General features: G+C 43.0%; 1 protein-coding gene across 5 annotated transcripts in view; it reads right to left on the reverse strand.

The window, feature by feature from the left end:
* LOC112230651 (protein sel-1 homolog 1) overlaps window positions 1-16,536 on the reverse strand; it is a 68,469-nt gene that overhangs the window by 21,299 nt on the left and 30,634 nt on the right. For all 5 annotated transcript variants that reach the window (XM_024396932.2, XM_024396928.2, XM_024396922.2 and 2 more), the window contains 12 exons: window positions 14,074-14,236; window positions 13,678-13,731; window positions 13,477-13,536; window positions 13,270-13,351; window positions 12,794-12,948; window positions 12,245-12,301; window positions 12,056-12,124; window positions 10,125-10,202; window positions 6,087-6,149; window positions 4,073-4,160; window positions 3,661-3,809; window positions 2,729-2,894 (listed from right to left, as the gene is read on the reverse strand). In XM_024396932.2, the coding sequence (XP_024252700.1) occupies window positions 2,729-2,894; window positions 3,661-3,809; window positions 4,073-4,160; window positions 6,087-6,149; window positions 10,125-10,202; window positions 12,056-12,124; window positions 12,245-12,301; window positions 12,794-12,948; window positions 13,270-13,351; window positions 13,477-13,536; window positions 13,678-13,731; window positions 14,074-14,236 (1,184 nt within the window). The remainder of the gene's footprint in view (window positions 1-2,728; window positions 2,895-3,660; window positions 3,810-4,072; window positions 4,161-6,086; window positions 6,150-10,124; window positions 10,203-12,055; window positions 12,125-12,244; window positions 12,302-12,793; window positions 12,949-13,269; window positions 13,352-13,476; window positions 13,537-13,677; window positions 13,732-14,073; window positions 14,237-16,536) is intronic.

A 16,536-nucleotide genomic window follows, 5' to 3' on the forward strand; every position in this document is an offset into this window, starting at 1 on the left:
AGTTTAAGTATAACTCTGACTTTGTTTGTCTCCTCATTCGATAATAAAGAAATAACCATGGCAATATAAACTCAGCAAAAAAATAAACACCGCTTTTTCAGGACCCTGTCTTTCAAAGATAATTCATAAAAATCCAAACAACCTCACAGATCTTCATTGTAAAGGGTTTAAACACGGTTTCCCATGCTTGTTCAATGAACCATAAACAACAACAACTGCCCGAGTTACACCAGGGACGCACAATCCCTCCATCAGTGCTGTTGTAAGGCAGGCAACAACGTTGCCCATGGGCACAAACCCACCGTCGCTGGACCAGACAGGACTGGAAAAAAGTGCTCTTCACTGACGAGTCACGGTTTTGTCTCACCAGGGGTGATGGTCAGATTTGCGTTTATCGTCGTTACACCAAGGCCTGTACTCTGGAGCGGGATCAATTTGGAGGTGGGGCAGTGTGTCACAGCATCATCAGACTGAGCTTGTTGTCATTGCAGGCAATGTCAACGCTGTGCTTTACAGGAAAGACATCCTCCTCCCTCATGTGGTACCCTTCCTGCAGGCTCATCCTGACATGACTCTCCAGCATGACAATGCCACCAGTCATACTGCTCGTTCTGTGGGTGATTTCCTGCAAGACAGGAATGTTAGTGTTCTGCCATGGCCAGCGAAGAGCCCGGATCTCAATCCCATTGTGCACATCTGGGACCTGTTGGATCGGAGGGTGAGGGCTAGGGCCATTCCCCCCAGAAATGTCCAGGACCTTGCAGGTACCTTGGTGGAAGAGTGGGATAACATCTCACAGCAAGAACTGGAAAATCTGGTACAGTCCATGAGGAGGAGATGCACTGCCGTACTTAATCCAGCTGGTGGCCCCACCAGATACTGACTGTTACTTTTGACTTGACCACCCCTTTGTTCAGGGACACATTATTCCATTTCTGTTAGTCACATGTCTGTGGAACTTGTTCAGTTCATGTTTCAGTTGTTGAATCTTGTTATGTTCATACAAATATTTACACATGTTAAGTTTGATGAAAATAAGCGCAGTTGATAGTGAGAGGACGTTTCTTTTTTTGCTGAGTTTATATTCAGTTGAAGTCGGAAGTTTACATACACCCTATCCAAATACATTTAAACTCAGATTTTCACAATTCCTGACATTTAATCCTAGTAAAAATTCCCTGTCTTAGGTCAGTTAGGATGACCACTTTATTTTAAGAATGTGAAATGTCAGAATAATAGTAGAGAGAATTATTTATTTCAGCTTTGATTTCTTTCATCACATTACCAGTGGGTCAGAAGTTTACATACACTCAATTAGTATTTGGTAGCATTGCCTTTCAATTGATTAACTTGGGTCAAATGTTTCGGGTAGCCTTCCACAAGCTTCCCACAATAAGTTGGGTGAATTCTGGCCCATTCCTCCTGACAGAGCTGATATAACTGACTCAGGTTTGTAGGCCTCTTTGCTCGCACATGCTTTTTCAGTTCTGCCCACACATTTTCTATAGGATTGAGGTCAGGGCTTTTTGATGGCTACTCCAATACCTTGACTTTGTTGTCCTTAAGCCATTTTGTCACAACTTTAGAAGTATGCTTGGGGTCATTGTCCATTTGCGACCAAGCTTTAATTTCCTGACTGATGTCTTGAGATGTTGCTTCAATATATCCACATAATTTTCTTTTCTCATGATGCCAACTATTTTGTGAAGTGCACCAGTCCCTCCTGCAGCAAAGCACCCCCACAACATGATGCTGCCACCCCCGTGCTTCACGGTTGGGATGGGTGTTTTTCGGCTTGCAAGCCTTCCCCTTTTTCCTCCAAACATAACAATGGTCATTATGGCCAAACAGTTCTATTTTTGTTTCATCAGACCAGAGGACATTTCTCCAAAAAGTACGATCTTTGTCCCCATGTGCAGTTGCAAACTGTAGTCTGGCTTTTTTTGGCGGTTTTGGAGCAGTGGCTTCTTCCTTGCTGAGTGGCCTTTCAGGCTATGTCGATATATTTACTGTGGATATCGATACTTTTGTACCTGTTTCTTCCAGCATCTTCACAAGGTCCTTTGCTGTTGTTCTGGAATTGATTTGCATTATTCGCACCAAAGTACATTCATCACCAGAAGACAGAACGTGTCTCCTTCCTGAGTAGTGTGACGGCTGCGTGGTCCCATGGTGTTTATACTTGCGTATTATTATTTGTACAGATGAACGTTTTACCGTCAGGCATTTGGAAATTGCTCCCAAGGATGAACCAGACTTGTGGAGGTCTACAATTTTTGTTCTGAGGTCTTGGCTGATTTCTTTTGATTTTCCCATGATGTCAAGCAAAGAGGCACTGAGTTTGAAGGTAGGCCTTGAAATACATCCACAGGTACACCTCCAATTGACTCAAATTACATAAATTAGCCACCAGAAGCTTCTAAAGCCATGACATCATTTTCTGGAATTTTCCAAGCTGTTTAAAGACACAGTCAACTTAGTGTATGTAAACGTCTGACCCACTGGAATTGTGATACAGTGAATTATAAGTGAAATAATCTGTCTGTAAACAAAACTTGGAAAAATGACTTGTGTCATGCACAAAGTAGATGTCCTAACCGGCTTGCCAAAACTATAGTTTGTTAACAATAAATTTGTGGAGTGGTTGAAAATTATTTTTACTGATTCCAACCTAAGTGTATGTAAACTTGCGACTTCAACTGTATGCGCACTGTTTATGTGTTCTTACTCTGGTCCAGGATGAAGGCTACATTGCTCTGGGCCACTTCATAGCCCTGCTCGGCCAGCAGTAGGTACTGCACCAGCGACCCATCCATGTCGCCGTCCTTGAAGCTGCGGTAGGCTGCCATAAGCCTCTCCGACCAGCGCCCACGCTCACACACATTCTTGAAGAGCTGCTCACAGACACACACACACGCAATAAGACACAGACAGATATACACAGAAACATGAACAAAAGGGTCTGTTTAGAGAATTCGAGGTAGAAGTCACCCCTAACAACAGGCTTTGGATCAGATTTCACAACCCCTGATTTTAAATTTAACCATTGGGAGGATAAAAATATATCTGACCCCAGTCGTGGATCAATGGCTACGGTATGGATAAGTATGAATTGGCAAACAATGACTGACAGTCAGTAGCAAATGGCTAAATGCTTAGCTAATACATGGCTGAAAGGCATTTAATGGATCCCAATTAACACGCTACTAAATGGCTAAACGGATGGCCATTTTTTATTCCTAGCAAGAAGACGGCTAATTGTTTTTTCATGCATAGATCTAACGGATGAAGGTTAATCTCAGGCTAACGGATGGTTTATTGATGGTTTATTGATGGTTTAATGCACAGCTAACAGAAAGCTAATTGCTGGCTAATGGAAAATAATGTCTAGAGGCTAGCTCCCAGGTGGCTAGTTTGGCAGTGGTGTGTAATTAAAGACTAATGAACTGTGACGCGCTGGGATACTGAACTAGCTAATAGCTAGCTAATGGCTAATCCTATAGCTATACAATTCCATAGCAGCTAGTTAACGGCTAGTTGATGGCTAATAATATAGCTATAGCCAATTCAATACAGCAGCTACAGCTAATTACTAATTAATAGATCATGCTGTAGCTAGCCAATTATGTACATCCGCTAGCTAATGGCTAACTAGCTCACCTCCACGGCGGTGTGGCAGGAGCGCATAACGCCGGTGCCCGTGGCATGCATCTGGGCCAGGTTGTAGAAGGCCAGGATGTGACCCGCCTGCGAGGCCAGATTGAAGAACTTGAGGGCCTGCTTGTAGTCACGCTTCACCCCGATCCCATCTGGGGCGGAAGAGGGGGAATGGAGAGACAAAAGTGAGTGAGAGATCCCCAACACAGAGAAGGAGAGGGAGAGGTGGTGTGCAAGAGAAAAAAGAATGGTTGAGACTGCAGATTTGGGAGCAGAATTTTGGTGGGCAACTAACTTTTTTTTTATTGCACTGTTCCCCAGGAAACCAAAGGGACAAGGCTGTTTTACACTAACCAACAGAAAAAACAGGAGGTCTCTTCACACACAGGCCCACAACGCATGCGCACACACTCACTGTAGTACATTGTGCCCAGCTGAAGCTGTCCGTCTACCCAGCCCTGCTCTGCTGCCTTCTGGAAGTATTTCAGCGCCAACTCGTAATTCTGTAGGACACACACACAAAACATAACTATTGTGGAAATCATACAGAAAATACAGACAGCTGCTGGATTCAATTGCCTATGCCAATCTCTACAAAAGCTCACTTTTGGAATGTAACTACAGTTTGAATCATACAGGCATGCAGCTAAACCGTATTGCATGTGCCAAATCTTTATCTCAACTAAATATGTTTTGGGAAAGGGGGTTAAGTAGTCGGTTGTACGACTGAATGCATTCAACTGAAATGTGTCTTCCGCATTTAACCTCTTGAGCTTATGGCTGAATACTGCCCCCTTTGGAGGAAGTGCGTGCCCATAGTAAACTGAAAATATTTTTTTCCAAAATTGCTAATATATGCATATAATAATAATTATTGAATATAAAACACTCTAAAGTTTCTAAAACCGTTTAAATTATGTCTGTATGTAAAGCAGAACTCTCAGGGCAGCCTTTCTCCCAAACTCTCTCTTGTCAAGAGAAAAGTTGGGTCAACTTTGACGTCATCGCCCCCACCCTTCCCAGGCAGCTACCGATCTGGGAACAGTATGTATTTGTTCAGCGCGATGTCTGCTTTCAATTGGCACGTTCATTGTTTGAATTTCGCGCTCCCTCATCCTTTGGCGGGCGAAAATGCCCGGGTCACTCTCAAATACATGCACTCTATTGCGTTCAGCGCGGCCGATTTGGAGAACGTTCTTTTCCAATAGACACCAGTTGAAGCCGGTTCGTTTGTTCGCGATTATCATTGTTTTACATGATAAAAACATCATTTTGCTCGATTCTGCACTTAGTTTGACCAGTTTAGTCGACATATAATATGTCATTTTGTAGTTTTGATGCGCAAGAGTGCGGGACCAGAAGGAGCAGAAGTTATTTTGGGTGCATTTCAGCTGAAGCTGTTAGCATATGCTAATACAAAGACGCACAACTTGAAACCAAACGATGTATTGGGTAAGTATGACTCCTTCTACGTCTTCTGATCGAAGAACATCAAAGGTAAGGGAATATTTATGTGGTTATTTTGGGTTTCTGTGGACTCCAAACGTAGAGGAGACACTGCTAATATCTGAGCGCCGACTCATAGCATAGACTAGTGAACGAATTCTGTAACGTTAAAAATAAATGTAACACAGCGGTTGTATTAAGAAGAAGTGTATCTTTGTAACTATATGTAGAACATGTATATTTAGTCATGTTTATTGCTTGTTATCTGACGTTATCTGTCGGAGCTATCATAATTTCTCCGGACATTTTGAGTAGCATTTTTTGAAATGTCGTCATTGTAAACAGAGATTTATGGATATTAATGGCATATTATTGAAAAAAAAAAATGTACTGTGTAACATGTAATATTACTGTCATCTGATGAAGATTTTCAAAAGGTTAGTGAATTATTTATTTTTTAATCCTACTTTTACATTTTATATTTTCTGGGACAAAATGGCCGCCGCTTGCCTTTTGTTTCGGTGGTGGTCTAATATAAATGTGTGCTATGTTTTCGCCGTAAAACATTTTAGAAATCTGACTTGCTGGGTAGATGAACAAGGTGTTTATCTTTCATTTGAGCTATTGGACTTGTGTAGGTGTGGAGGTTAAATATGTCTAAGAATATTTTTTCGCATTTTGCGTTATGCTAATGAGCTTGAGCCGTAGTCACGATCCCGGATCCGGGATGGGTAGCATCAAGAGGTTTAACTCAACCCCTTTGAATCAGAGAGGTGCGGGGGGCTGCCTTAATAAACATCCACGTCATTGGTGCCTGGGGAACAGTGGGTTAACTGCCAGGAGCAGAGCAACAGATTTTTACCTTGTCAGCTCTGGGATTTGCCAGCACCCGAAACACTCCTACCCGCCAGGCTACCTGCCAAGCTCTTGTAGTGTAGATGCCAGGTGGCACTGGGTGATGGTGGACACTTGCAGTCACTTACCACTGGAACGCCCCTCCCATACAGGTACGCCATGCCCAGTCCACTCTGCCCAACAGGGTTACCCTAGGGGACAAGAACAGTTGGAAAGGACACCAAAAAGAGAGACACTCTTGAAAACCACATCTATACCGGATAATTTGACTAATAATATATACAGTTCAAGTCGGAAGTTTACATACACTTAGGTTGGAGTCATTAAAACTTGTTTTTCAACCACTCCACAAATTTCTTGTTTACAAACTATAGTTTTGGCAAGTCGGTTAGGACATCTACTTTGTGCATGACGCAAGTCATTTTTCCAAGTATTGTTTACAGACATATTATTTCACTTATAATTCACTGTATCACAATTCCAGTGGGTCAGAGGTTTACATGCACTAAGTTGACTGTGTCTTTAAACAGCTTGGGAAATTCCTGAAAAGGATATCACGGCTTTAGGAGCTTCTGATTGGCTAATTGACATCATTTGAGTCAATTGTAGGTGTACCTGTGGATGTATTTCAAGGTCTACCTTTCCATCTCAGTGCGTCTTTGCTTGACATCATGGAAAAATCAAAAGAAATCAGCCAAGACCTCAGAACAGAAATTGTAGACCTCCACAAGTCGGGTTCATCCTTGGGAGCAAATTCCAAACGCTCGAAGGTACCACGCTCATCTGTACAGGCAATAGTATGCAAGTATAAACATCATGGGACCACGCAGCCGTCATACTGCTCAGGAAGGAGACGCGTTCTGTCTCCTAGAGATGAACGTACTTTGGTGCGAAAAGTGCAAATCAATCCCAGAACAGCAGCAAAGGAACTTGTGAACATGCTGGAGGAAACAGGTACAAAAGTATCTATATCCATAGTTAAACGATCATACTTTTTGGAGAAATGTCCTCTTGTCTGATGAAACAAAAATAGAACTGTTTGGCCATAATGAACATTGTTATATTTGGAGGAAAAGGGGGAAGGCTTGTAAGCCAAAGAACACCATACCAACTGTGAAGCACGGGTGTGGCAGCATCATGTTGTGGGGGTGCTTTGCTGCAGGACTGACTGGTGCACTTCACAAAAAAGATGGCATCATGAGGGATGACAATTATGTGGATATATTGAAGCAACATCTCAAGACATCAGTCAGGAAGTTAAAGCTTGGTCGCAAATGGGTCTTCCAAATGGACAATGACCCCAAGCAAACTTCCAAAGTTGTGACAAAATGGCTTAAGGACAACAAAGTCAAGGTATTGGAGTGGCCATCACAAATCCCTGACCTCAATCCTATAGAAAATGTGTGGGCAAAACTGAAAAAGCGTGTGTAAGCAAGGAAGCCTGCAAACCTGACTCAATTATACCGGCTCTGTCAGGAGGAATGGGTCAAAATTCACCCAAGTTATTCTGGGAAGCTTGTGGAAGGTTACCCAAAACATTTGACCCAAGTTAACCTTTTGCGTGTAGGGGGGGGCAGTATTTTTGTTTTTGGCAAAAAAAAAAACGTACCCATTTGAAACTGCCTATTTCTCAGCCCCAGAAACTAGAATATGCATATAATTGTCAGATTAGGATAGAAAACACTCTAAAGTTTCCAAAACTGTAAAAATATTGACTATTTGGAATTTCCGTCTGCGTTGTCGTCACCGCTCTTTCCTGTGGATTTCTAAACATAACGCGACAAACAAACGGAGGTATTTTGGGTTTAAAAATAGTATTTATGGAACAAAAGGAAACATTTGTTGTGTAACTAGGAGTCTCGTGAGTGAAAACATCCGAAGATCATCAAAGGTAAACGGTTAATTTGATTGATTTTCTGATTTTCGTGACCAAGCTTCCTGATGCTAAGTGTACATAATGCTATGCTAGGCTATCGATAAACTTACACAAACGCTTGGATTGCTTTCGCTGTAAAGCATAATTTCAAAATCTGAGACGACAGGTGGATTAACAAAAGGCTAAGCTGTGTTTTGTAATATTGCACTTGTGATTTCATGAATATGAATACTTTTTAGTAATATTATTTGACTGTGGCGCTATGCTATTCAGGTGTTGCCGACGAAAATGATCCCGCTAACGGGATGGGTAGCGCCAAGAAGTTAAACAATTTAGAGGCAATGTTACTAAATACTAATTGAGTGTATGTAAACTTCTGACCCACTGGGAATGTGATGAAAGAAATTAAAGCTGAAATAAATCATTCTCTCTACTATTATTCTGACATTTCACATTCTTAAAATAAAGTGGTGATCTTAACCTCTCTAGGGTACGTGGGATGGTAGCGTCCCACCTGTCAACAGCCAGTGAAACTGCAGGGCGCCAAATTCAAAACAACAGAAATCCCATAATTAAAATTCCTCAAACATACATGTATTTTACACCATTTTAAAGATACGCTTATTGTAAATCCAGCCACAGTGTCCGATTTCAAAAAGGCTTTACGACGAAAGCAAACCAAACGATTATGTTAGGTCAGAGCCAAGTCACAGAAAAACACAGCCATTTTTCCAGTCAAAGAGAGGAGTCACAAAAAGCAGAAATATAGATAAAATGAATCACTAACCTTTAATGATCTTCATCAAATGACACTCATAGGACTTCATGTTACACAATACATGTATGTTTTGTTTGGTAAAGTTCATATTTATATCCAAAAATCTGAGTTTACATTGGCGCGTTATGTTCAGTAGTTCCAAAACATGCGGTGATTTTGCAGAGAGCCACATCAATTTACAGAAATACTCAAAATAAACATTGATAAATGATACAAGTGTTATTCACAGTGTTATTCACAGAATTAAAGATATGCTTCTCAATGCAACCACTGTGTCAGATTTCAAAAAAACTTTACGGAAAAAGCAAACCATGCAATAATCTGAGTACTCAGACGACAAATCAAGCCAGATTGATATCCGCCATGTTGGAGTGAACAGAAGTCAGAAATAGCATTATAAATACTCACTTACCTTTGATGATCTTCATCAGAATGTACTCCCAGGAATCCCAGTTCCACAATAAATGTTTGTTTTGTTCGATAATGTCCATCATTTATGTCCAAATTCCTCCTTGTGCGTTCAGCCCAGTAATCCAAATTCATAACGCACGAGCAGACGAAAAGTCCAAAAGTTCCATTACAGTCCGTAGAAACATGTCAAACGATGTATAGAATCAATCTTTAGGATGTTTTTAACATAAATCTTCAATAATGTTCCAACCGGTGAATTCATTTGTCTGTAGCAAAGCAATGGAAAGCAGGTCGCTCTCACGTGAACGCTCGGGACTGACCTCGTGGCTGCTGGCAGACTTCTGACTCATTCCCCTCTCATTCTGCCCCACTTCACAGTAGAAGCCTCAAACAACGTTTGAGGACTGTTGGCATCTAGTGACTGTTGGCATCTAGTGGAAGTCTTATGAAGTGCAACATGACCCCATAGACACTGTGTATTTGATAGGGCAAGAGTCGAAAAACTACAAAACTCAGATTTCCCACTTCCTGGTTGGATTTTTTCTCAGGTTTTTGCCTGCCATATGAGTTCTGTTATACTCACAGACATCATTCAAACAGTTTTAGAAACTTCAGAGTGTTTTCTATCCAAATATGCATATTTTGGGCACGATTTTCATCCAAAATTCCCAATGCTGCCCCCTACCCTAGAGAAGTTAACTGACCTAAAACAGGGAATTTTTACTTGGATTAAATGTCAGGAATTGTGAAAAACTGAGTTTAAATGTATTTGGCTAAAGTGTATGTAAACTTCCAAATTCAACTGTAACTGATCGATCCTGAAAAACCATGTGGTCATTGAAAAGCGATGTATAGGAATGTTTCTGTCCCAGCAGTTTTTGACCACTATGAACACTCTTTTATTGGTAATTCTTACAGGCATATGTACAGGCACTGTGGCCTATGTATAAGATACCCAAAGAAGTGAATAGTTTGATAAAAGGACATATTAAGAAAACACAGCTATACAGATATCATTATGGATGTATAACAATCCATGGTTGGACCACAGAAATATGATGTCCACACTAGTGATTCTATTTCTAAGATTTGGACACTCACCAGGTCAGAGGCCTTCTTGAAGTACTGCAGTGCCGTCTCATTGTTCTGAGACAAGTACTCACTGCCATCCGAGTACATCTGACAGAGAGAGAGACCGAGAGTAAGCGAGAGACAGCAAGCGAGCGAGAGACCGAGAGCGAGCGAGAGACCGAGAGCGAGCGAAAGACAGAGAGCGAGCGAGCGAGTGAGAGACAGAGAGCGAGCGAGCGACAGAGAGCGAGCGAGAGACAGAGAATGAGCAACAGAGAGATCGAGCGAGAGACAGAAAGTGAGTGAAAGACAGAGAGAGCGAGCGAGAGACAGAGAGAGCGAGCGAGAGACAGAGAGAGCGAGCGAGAGACAGAGAGAGCGAGCGAGAGACAGAGCGAGAGACAGAGAGACAGGGCGAGCGAGAGAGAGTGACAGAGCGAGCGAGAGACAGAAAGCGAGCGACAGAGCGAGCGAGAGACAGAGAGCGAGCGACAGAGAGAGCGAGCGAGAGACAGAGAGAGCGAGCGAGCGACAGAGCGAGCGAGAGAGAGCAAGCGAGAGACAGAGCGAGAGAGAGAGCAAGCGAGAGACAGAGCGAGAGAGAGAGCAAGCGAGAGACAGAGCGAGAGAGAGAGCAAGCGAGAGACAGAGCGAGAGAGCGAGCGAGAGACAGAGAGCGACAGAGCGAGCAAGAGAGAGCAACAGAGCGAGTGAGAGAGCAAGCGAGAGAGAGCGACAGAGTGAGCGAGCGAGAGACAGAGCGAGCGAGCGAGAGACAGAGACAGAGCGAGCGAGAGACAGAGAGAGCGAGCGAGAGACAGAGAGAGAGAGCGAGAGACAGAGAGAGAGAGCGAGAGACAGAGAGAGAGAGCGAGAGACAGAGAGAGAGAGCGAGAGACAGAGAGAGAGCGAGCGAGAGACAGAGAGAGCGAGCGAGAGACAGAGAGAGCGAGCGAGAGACAGAGAGAGAGCGAGAGACAGAGCGAGCGAGAGACAGAAAGCGAGCGACAGAGCGAGAGACAGAGAGCGAGCAGAGAGAGCGAGAGAGACAGAGAGAGCGAGCAGAGCGAGACAGAGAGCGAGAGAGAGAGCAAGAGAGAGAGCGAGAGAGACAGAGAGAGAGCAAGCGAGAGACAGAGCGAGAGAGCGAGCGAGAGACAGAGAGCGACAGAGCGAGCAGAGAGCAACAGAGCGAGAGACAGAGAGCAAGCGAGAGACAGAGCGAGAGAGAGAGAGAGAGAGAGAGAGACAGAGTGAGCGAGCGAGAGACAGAGAGAGAGCGAGAGAGACAGAGAGAGAGACAGAGAGAGAGCGAGCGAGAGACAGAGAGAGAGAGCGAGAGACAGAGAGAGAGAGCGAGAGACAGACAGAGAGAGACAGAGAGAGAGAGACAGAGAGAGAGCGAGCGAGAGACAGAGAGAGAGCGAGTGAGAGACAGAGAGAGAGCGAGCGAGAGACAGAGAGAGAGCAAGCGAGCGAGAGACACAGAGCGTGAGACAGAGATCGAGCGAGTCACAGAGAGATCCAGCGAGTGACAGAGAGATCGAGCGAGTGACAGAGAGATCGAGCGAGTGACAGAGAGCGACAGAGCGAGTGTGAGACAGGGAGCGACAGAGCGAGTGTGAGACAGGGAGCGACAGAGCGAGTGTGAGACAGAGCGAGAGACAGAGCGAGCGAGAGACAGAGAGAGCGAGTGACAGAGAGAGCGAGTGACAGAGCGAGCGAGTGACAGAGCGAGCGAGTGACAGAGCGAGCGAGACACAGAGCGAGCGAGAGACAGAGCGAGCGCTCTCGCTCGCGAGAGACAGAGCGAGAGACAGAGAGGAAAATAGAATAAAAAGAAGGGGAGAGAAGGGAGCATGAGGAGAAACCACTGGAAAGTAACACAGCCACAGAGTAAGGTTTGCATTACTTATTTCTACACAGTGCTACAGGCCTATAAGATCATGTAATAATCTTACCTTCCCGAGGAAGGCCATGGCGTGTGTGTTCCCCGCATTCGCTGCCTGGTTGAAGTAATCATACGCCCGCTGTCGACAAACATTTCATTTGTGACCAACTCCACACAACAACTTCACATTGAATACAAGAGTGAGCATGACATAGAGCTAGTGTTTGAATAATTTGAAAATGGGTTAGCGAAAGTTTACCTGGTGGTTCTGCTCCACCCCCCGACCACCGTGCAGATGCAGCTGGCCCAGTCCCACCTGTTGTGGACAAAGGGTCATGGCACGAAACATGACGAATGAGTCCCAAATGGCACCATATTCCATATATAGTACACTACTTTTGACCAGAATCCACCCTTTCAATCATTACACGCTTACTGATTATCATACTATAGCCGTGCAAGCCAGTGCGGGCAAGCGCCAGAGAAACTTGAAAACGAATAGACTCAGAAAGTGATTTGATTACTTCCTTTAACTCCTGCAAGTGCGAGGAAGTGTATAATTGGTATAATGCCCCAAATTCATCATTTATGGATTTTCCACTTTCCCTGACTGTCTAGCTTTAACTTTGATGATTGTTAGTTCTCAAAGATTACATTATGAAACAAATACGTAAAGGATTTTATCTTTTCTACATACTTTCAACATAGTTTTAGTGCTTCACGTTTACACTGATTGCTTTTTTCCATCGCAAAGATTTCCTATTCAAAGAAGATCACTAAGAGCAGTGTGCCCCATCTGAACCCTAACCTGGGCCTGGACATCTCCCTTCTCAGCCAGGAACTGGTAGTACTGGATCAGGTCTTCCTCCAGCATGCCGCTGGTAGAGCCTGGGTTCTCCACCTCGTCCAGCAGACGTACCCTCTGCACCGCAGTGCCTCCTGTCAGGGACACGTCACTGGCCACTGGTGAGTGGGTGACAGAAAGACAATGTTTCTGACATAAATTGCTCTGTGAATAAAAGTAATTTTTTTGAACACAGTTGAGTTGCAGCCCTTGCTTTTGTTTTATCAGTTTGCGGAGAATCTGGGGATTTTTCTATAAAAAGGTCAGCACCTACAAATATGCAATAGACACTTCGCAACAAGAACATCTACTTTTCAAACTCTACTGCACATGCTCGTTTAGGGCTGTTCAGATGCAGGTGTTCTCCATTCAAAACACTGACAAACTGTCATCTGAGATAGTGAAAGTGTTCAAATGGTTGGCAGCAGGTGGTTTCTTACCATGATTGGCCACCAGTCTGTAGTGCGTCAGTGCTGATTCACAGCTCTGGGTCACACCCACACCACCCCAGTATCGGTATCCCTAAAGAGAGAATGGTAGCAAAGAGAGAAAAGGTCAATCATCATACAGTATATATCCATAAGAGAGAAACAATACACATTGTAAGGCTTCTCTATTCAAATCTTCAAAAAGCAGAAGTAGCTCACCAGAATCATATGAGCCACCAGGTTTCCACCCAAAGCCCCGAAGGTGTAGTAAACCAGTGCCTGGAACAGAGTTATGCTTTACTTTACATTCCTGGTTAAGGAGGTAACTCCATATTATCTAAGAAAGCTACCTCTAAACAAATGCAGCTTTTCATCAGTATATAGGGTACATGGGAAGAAGGAGAGGCTGGATGTTGGTACCTTTGCTTGACTGGAGTTCACTCCTAACCCAGCAGCGTACAAGAAACCAAGTGCCTGTTGGAAGATACCGGGTGGAGCGTTAGAATACCACACAGAGATGCATGAACATAGATTAAATAGTATATGCATACATCAACTGTTCGTTTTCGTCAGTCAACATTTCTATTCAAGTCATATACTTTAAAGCAAGTGTTATACGTAAGACGGCGGACACACTGTGCTTATTTTGAAGGACATTCATCTCTGTTCATCAACGGACGACTCCCATTGAAAAACCATCAACTCAATCCGTCATTTTAAGACAAAAGCTGTCTGGCTGTAGCCCTAAGCATCAACAGAGCATGTTTAAAATGTCTACCCAGGATGCATGAAGTTTAAATAGGAATGTTCCATTACCATCTGAGCTTTGGGGGAGCCCTCCAGGGACAGCTTCTCAAACAGCTCCTTGGCCTTGGAGATGTTCTGGGTCATATAGTCTCCAAACAGCATGGCATAGGCTACCTTCTCCATGGCCTTGTGGTGGCCTTTCCAGGCCACCTTCAATAGCTTCTCATACAACCTGGTGAGGAAAAAGATGAAGATTGAGAAGTTAAAGGTGTGTGGATGTAGCCTGGGCTGGTCTAGAGGTCTAAGCCTCTCCTCTAGAACACGTGTACTAAGTACTGCTGCAAGCAAGGGTTCCAATCCAACCCACTGCAATATCTTTCCTCCTTCCTTTCTCTCTGTGGATCCTGTCCAAGATAGATAAAGATACAAAATAAGAAAGGAGTAGGACTGCCCCAAATCGGGAAAAAGGTGTTGTGGACCAGATTAGTGACAAGACACACGCAGCTGTACAAGCATATCAAAGCTTTCAGAAAGTATTTCACACCCCTTTACAACCTGAATTTAAAATTGCTTAAACGTATATTTTGTGTCAGTGATCTACACAGAATACCCCATAATGTTTTTTTTAAATTGAATACCCAAAACATACAATATACTTGCAGTGAAGCCGTTTAACAACTACACCATTCAAGTCATCCAACAGATTCCCATTCAGAGTGACAGACAGAAGCATCCAGGGTCAATGCCCTGCTGTTGACCGATCTCCCACCAGGCCAAAAAACGTGAACCTGAACCCTCCAAGATCCCCCCACAGTTCCCCAATAGCTGTACCTCAACCATTCAAGACTCCTCCCACAGTTCCCTCCAAGAATAAAAATAAACACAATGAATTCCATTCCCCACCCCCAAGAACCCCCCAATGCACCAACAACCCAGAGAATGAACTAAAGATTCAAAAAAGAAAGAAGAAAACAGCAAACAACAATATTTCTTTTTTTAAAAAGGACATCAATCATCAATCAAAATAAAATCATAACAGCAATGCCAACTGTATATGTTTGTGTGCATGTCTGGCACTATTACATGTATGTGTGTGTTCTTTATGCATTTATTTGAATGAGGGTGTGTATATGCATGTGTACAAACACCTGCACGGCATCAGCCTCAGCCAACCCGGAATTAGCTGTAAAAACACTGCCCCTCAGTGTCATTCAAACATACTTTGTTGTATTTTGACTTGATTTTTTACTTTTATCTTTGACCATCATTCTCTCTCACACACAACAACTCCACTCAAACTTGTCTCCAATTCCACATACCAACCCTCAACCCATCCCATCAACAGTGGGGCAAAAAAGTATTTAGTCAGCCACAAATTGTGCAAGTTCTCCCACTTAAAAAGATGAGATGCCTGTAAATTTCATCATAGGTACACTTCAACTATGACAGACAAAATTAGAAAAAAAATCCAGATAATCATATTGTAGGATTTTTAATGAATTGTTTTGCAAATTATGGTGGAAAATAAGTATTTGGTCACCTACAAACAAGCAAGATTTCTGGCTCTCACAGACCTGTAACTTCTTCTTTAAGAGCCTCCTCTGTCCTCCACTTGTTACCTGTAATTAATGGCACCTGTTTGAACTTGTTATCAGTATAAAAGACACCTGTCCACAACCTCAAACAGTCACACTCCAAACTCCACTATGGCCAAGACCATCAATTTAGAATAAAGTTTGCCTTGGCCTGTCTGATTTCTTTCATCACCTTATTTCTCAACATGGTAAACCTACATCTGTCATGCTCTAATTTGGATTTTAGGGGTATTTTTAAAGCATAATATCGTTCTTTCATCAATTTCCAAATTTCTCCATTTAGCCAAGGAAGAGTGCTCTTTGGGCCAGGTTTGGATTTGATTTTCTTGAGGAAACAATATTGTAGTCTGGATTGTGGATATAAAAACCTGACTATCAGCTTCCACGTCTGTATAGGACAAGAGATCATTCCAGTTCATTCCCTTAATTGCGTTTTCAAAATAGCTTAATTCACTCTTAGGTATTCTGAGTTGATCCTGCTTTCTAACAGTAGAGAGGTTAAACCTGCTCTTAGAAAGCTTTCTGGCTATAAGTGTCAGATTATGATCAGATAGCCCAGTAACCATATTGAATGATTTAGTCACTCTCTCTGGTTTATTACTGAACACCAACTCAATCTGTGTTTTAGAGCAACAAGTCACACTGGTTGGCCCTTTAACTAGCTGTGTAAGGTCAAAGGTATTAGTGATCCGTTTGAGGGTTTTCCTACAAAACTTGTCTTCATAATTAATGTTAAAATCTCCCGTTAAGATTACCTCTTTCCCAAGTCACATTCCCTAAGCATGTTATTAAATTGATCAAAAAACACACTTTTGGTGGAAGGTGGCCTATACATTCCAATAAGGGTAAAAGACATTTGGGGAGACAGTGTAACGTTCAGGCCAATACATTCTAGTTCATTATCACATGACCATTCCATTTGTTTACATCGGATATG

The sequence above is a fragment of the Oncorhynchus tshawytscha genome, linkage group LG18 (assembly GCF_018296145.1).
Source record: "Oncorhynchus tshawytscha isolate Ot180627B linkage group LG18, Otsh_v2.0, whole genome shotgun sequence".
Classification (NCBI taxonomy): Eukaryota; Metazoa; Chordata; class Actinopteri; order Salmoniformes; family Salmonidae; genus Oncorhynchus; species Oncorhynchus tshawytscha.